At 39.3% G+C, this 4,743-nt stretch overlaps 1 protein-coding gene across 1 annotated transcript; it reads left to right on the forward strand.

Moving 5' to 3' along the window:
• Positions 1-2,979: 2,979 nt before the first annotated feature.
• SENP8 (SUMO/sentrin specific peptidase family member 8) lies at positions 2,980-4,366 on the forward strand. The gene has a single exon (XM_011978588.1). It carries the CDS (start codon positions 3,022-3,024, stop codon positions 3,658-3,660), a length of 639 nt encoding a protein of 212 aa, XP_011833978.1. The 5' UTR covers positions 2,980-3,021; the 3' UTR covers positions 3,661-4,366.
• Positions 4,367-4,743: the final 377 nt, after the last annotated feature.

Raw genomic sequence — 4,743 nt, forward strand, 5'->3', positions numbered from 1 at the left:
GTTTATGTCTCTCCATTAGTCTTTTTTTCTTAAGAAGATCCTAATTCACGCCATCTTATTATATATTTTTTCTTTTTTCTCATAAGCAGCCTTATGTTGTTTCTCAAGTAGTCAGATTATGATGTACTGCGTCTACATTAAACCATGTTGGATGTCCCTTCATTTACTTTGGGTTTTTTTCTTGAGGGGTGTATTGATTTTTCATACAGGTTTTTGCAGCATTTTGTTACACGAAAATGGTTATATCACGAAATTATTGCTCAATAGTGTAGTCAAGTGGTAAAATAACTGGTCTAATGGTCAGAATTGATTAAATTGATGTCATAATTCTAGTCTTGTCTTTTACAGCATTATTACTATTTTCTTATAATAGGCTTTGTTTTGCACTCTCAATCTGCATGTGACGGTTTATTGCTGTGTGATTTTCAGAAATATTGTTGTGCTGCCAGGTCAGTGCATAACACCTAACTCTCTGTTAATTCTGTTGAGTCTGTTAGGCTCAAATATCCCACACCCATCAGACTTGTCTCACTCTGGGTCACAAGCATATTAATTTCATCACACAACTTGTCTTGCTTCTGCTCTAAGTTAGTCATTCTTTTATTTAAACAAGGTAATGTTAACGGATATTTGTTTTCACACCTCATTTGCTTTGATTGGTTTGGAGCTCTATCTAGATTTTCTGATTATCTTACTAATGTCATCTAATTGATAAATACTACTATACAACTTTTAAAACTCTTTTAGTACCTTCAAGTAAAATTATTTGGTCTTCTCTACAACTTTCTAGGGTATATAAGGTGGATATATGCCTTTTTTACAGATGGCATACAAAATGATTAAATGATTTTATATGCCATCTGTAAAAAAGGCATATACCTTTTTAGAAAAACAAGGACAAAGTCATTTAAATGACTGCTTAAGATGATACCAGCAAATCAGTGGTAAAACTAGGACTAGACCCAGGTTTCCAGAATCTTATCCCATACTACCTTTTAAAAGAAGTCAAAAGAAGTTCTAACTTATATTGTAAACATTACGTCATCTTTATCATACCCCTTGAGGCTAAAGCTATGAAACAGGCAAACACATGTTATATCACTCATGCTCATAGCAGGGCAGAATCGGGAATGAATTTCATTTATATTAGTCTTATGATTTTCTGTTTTTAAAGTTACAATTCCTTTTAACTACAGTCCTAATCACTGTCACGTTCCATTATGGAAGGAAGAAGCAATATTTTTATCTTATCTTTCGAAAATTAATATTGAGGCCGGGTACAGTGACTCATGCCTGTAATCCCAGCACTCTGGGAGGCCGAAGTGGGTAGATCACGAGGTCAGGAGATTGAGACCATCCTGGCTAACATGGTGAAACCCTGTCTCTACTAAAAATACAAAAAATTAGCTGGGCATTGTGGTGGGCCCCTGTAGTGCCAGCTGCTTGGGAGGTACTGAGGCAGGAGAATGGCGTGAACCCGGGAGGTGGAGCTTGCAGTGAGCCAGGATCGCGCCACTGCACTCCTGCCTGGTTGACAGTGTGAGATTCCTTCTCAAAAAAAAAAAAAAAAGAGAGAAGAAAATTAACATTGAAATGGAAACTATTTCCCTTGATAATTAGTAACTTTTTTCTTTAGATTCTTTGAATTTATCTTTAATATAATTTGTTATTATGCATATTCATTAAGGAGCCAAATAATACAGTTAATGGTATGTTTTTAACCAATTTCTGTGCTTCAAGAGGATATTTAAAATTCATGCTTACTGTGTACATGGCAATTTTCCAGTTTTCATTCTAATTGTTTACATGCAGCACATAAGCTAGAATTTCTTATAGTTACAGTTGACCCTTGAACAACACAGGGGCTAGGAGTGCCAACCCCCTACGTAGTCAAAATTCTAGATATAACTTTTTTTTTTTTTGAGATGTAGTCTTGCTCTGTTGCCCAGGCTGGAGCGCAGTGGCATGATCTCAGCTCACTACAACCTCCGCCTTCCAGGTTCAAGCAATTCTCCCACCTCAGCCTCTGGAGTAGCTGGGATTACAGGCATGTCCCACCATACCTGGCTAATTTTTGTATTTTTAGTAGAGACGAGGTTTCACCGTACTGGCCAGGCTGGTCTCAAACTCCTGACCTCAAGTGATCTGCCCACCTTGGCCTCCCAAAGTGCTGGGATTTCAGGCATGAGCCACCGCACCCGGCCTAGGTGTAGGATTTGACTCCCTAAAAACTTAAATACACTGGGCGTGGTGGCTCACACCTGTAATCCCAGCACTTTGGGAGGCTGAGGCGGGCAGACCATAAGGTCAGGAGTTCGAGACCAGCCTGGCCGATATGATGAAACCCTGTCTCTACTTAAAATACAAAAAAAATTAGCTGGGCGTGGTGGCACATGCCTGTAATCCCAGCTATTCGGGAGGCTGAGTCAGAAGAATTGCTTGAACCCAGGAGGCAGAGGTTGCAGGGAGCTGAGATCGTGCCACTGCACTCCAACCTGGGCAATAGAGTGAGACTCTGTCTCAAAAAAGAAAAAAAAAAAACCTAACTACTAGTAGCCTGCTGTTGACCAGAAGCCTTATCAATAACATAGCCAATTAACACACGTTTTGTAAATGTATTATATACTGCATTCTTACAATAAAGTAAGCTAGGGGAAAATACTAAGAAAATCATGAAGAAAAGAAAATATATTTACTATTCATTAAGTGGAAATGGATCATCATAAAGGTCGTCATCCTCCTCATCTTCATGTTGAGTAGGCTGAAGAGGAGGAGGAAGAGGAGCAATTTGTCTTGCTGTCTCAGGGGTGGCAGAGGCGGAAGAAAATCCATGTGTAAGTAGATCTGCACAGATCAAACCCACCTTGTCCAAGGGTCAACTGTGTATTTCTTTACCACAACCTATAAAAGTAACTACTATTTTCCAGCCCCATTTTACAGTCAGGTATTTATTGACAGTATTATTGTCTTCTGGCTCTTGTTCAGCTTCTGGAATTTCTGAGCAGCCCTCGTCAGTACAAGATGGACCCCGTAGTCTTGAGTTACATGGACAGTCTGCTGCGGCAATCAGATGTCTCACTATTGGATCCGCCAAGCTGGCTCAATGACCATATTATTGGGTTTGCCTTTGAGTACTTTGCCAACAGTCAGTTTCATGACTGCTCTGATGATGTCAGTTTCATCAGCCCTGAAGTCACCCAGTTCATCAAGTGCACTAGCAACCCAGCAGAGATCGCCATGTTCCTTGAACCACTGGACCTCCCCCACAAGAGAGTTGTATTTTTAGCCATCAATGATAACTCCAACCAGGCAGCCGGAGGAACCCACTGGAGTTTATTGGTCTACCTCCGAGATAAAAATAGCTTTTTTCATTATGATTCCCATAGCAGGAGCAACTCAGTCCACGCAAAGCAGGTAGCAGAGAAACTGGAAGCTTTCTTAGGCAGAAAAGGAGACAAACTGGCCTTTGTGGAAGAGAAAGCCCCTGCCCAACAAAACAGCTATGACTGTGGGATGTACGTGATATGTAACACTGAGGCCTTGTGTCAGAACTTCTTTAGGCAACAGACAGAATCACTGCTAGAGCTACTCACCCCTACATACATCACAAAGAAGAGGGGAGAATGGAAAGATCTCATTGCCACACTTGCTAAAAAGTAACTATTGAAGTATATTTGCGACTTTTGAAGGCTCCTCTTTCTGCCCTTCCCCATTTGTTGGATGGCTGCAATCTCAGTGCCTGAGGGAGGATGCCTGGTAGAGGAAAGCTTAATACTCTTTTTCCTGAAAGAATATCATCCTCTGTGTTATCCCCATGGAACGTTTCACTTTAACCCTGACTTGAGAGCAATATGTTCTATGAAAATACCTTGAAATTGTACACCAAAACCTTATAACCAACTTATTTGAACATTTATTACACACAAGGTTCAAGTAAGACTTTTCTTATTGGTATATAATTAATTTCCTTTAGTCTCCCTTATCCACATTGGCTTTTTCTGGAGGAAAAGCAGTGATCTGTAAAACAAATCAAGAATATATTAAATCTAGAGGAATGCAGGGAAGAAAACTATAAAACAGATCCAAAAACTTGTTGCACAGCCTACATAATTAAGAGATCAACTGGCTGGAAGCAGATCAAGGCCTAACTTCATTCAAGACCTAAATATTATGAGACAGTTATTCGGTTTTATGTGATATCTCTTCCATTCACCATGCACAGGCTTTTCCAGCTATCTGCATAACGTTTGCAAATATTTGATAAAGATGATGTTACCCTATCTTCCTCCATCTGATTCCTGGAATGCTTGAAGAAAGGGGAAATCTCGAGTAACCTCATTAAAATTAATGTCTGGTGGACCTCTCAGTTTGCTCACTGATTGGGTAGACTTGCTACTCTCGATTAATAACTGCTTTTCTCTGCCTTTTCTATTAGCCATGCACATACTTCCTCCTTATATCCAAAGTTATTTGCTTCTAAAATTCATAGTTGATACCTTCCCAAGGCTACCTGTTGTTTCAGATAAATAGTTGTGCTTCCTGATAGTTACAGGTTTTCCTCTCTATCCTTAATTCTGGCAGAATTGTTTTTAGTTATGTCATGGTAATTTCAGGATGATTTTGTATCTGAAACTTCACAGACTTAGAGTTGGTTTGTTTTTTAAACATAAAGGAAGAAAAGTGACCTTTCTCAGCCCTTTTACTTAATTAAAAATGCAAGGAATGTAATTTTTAAAATGTGGA

Source organism: Mandrillus leucophaeus, unplaced genomic scaffold, assembly GCF_000951045.1.
Source record: "Mandrillus leucophaeus isolate KB7577 unplaced genomic scaffold, Mleu.le_1.0 Scaffold197, whole genome shotgun sequence".
Classification (NCBI taxonomy): domain Eukaryota; kingdom Metazoa; phylum Chordata; class Mammalia; order Primates; family Cercopithecidae; genus Mandrillus; species Mandrillus leucophaeus.

Bases quoted from the DNA above. Each gene is read 5' to 3' on its own strand.
- SENP8 (XM_011978588.1), top strand. From the start codon at position 3,022: ATGGACCCCGTAGTCTTGAGTTACATGGACAGTCTGCTGCGGCAATCA.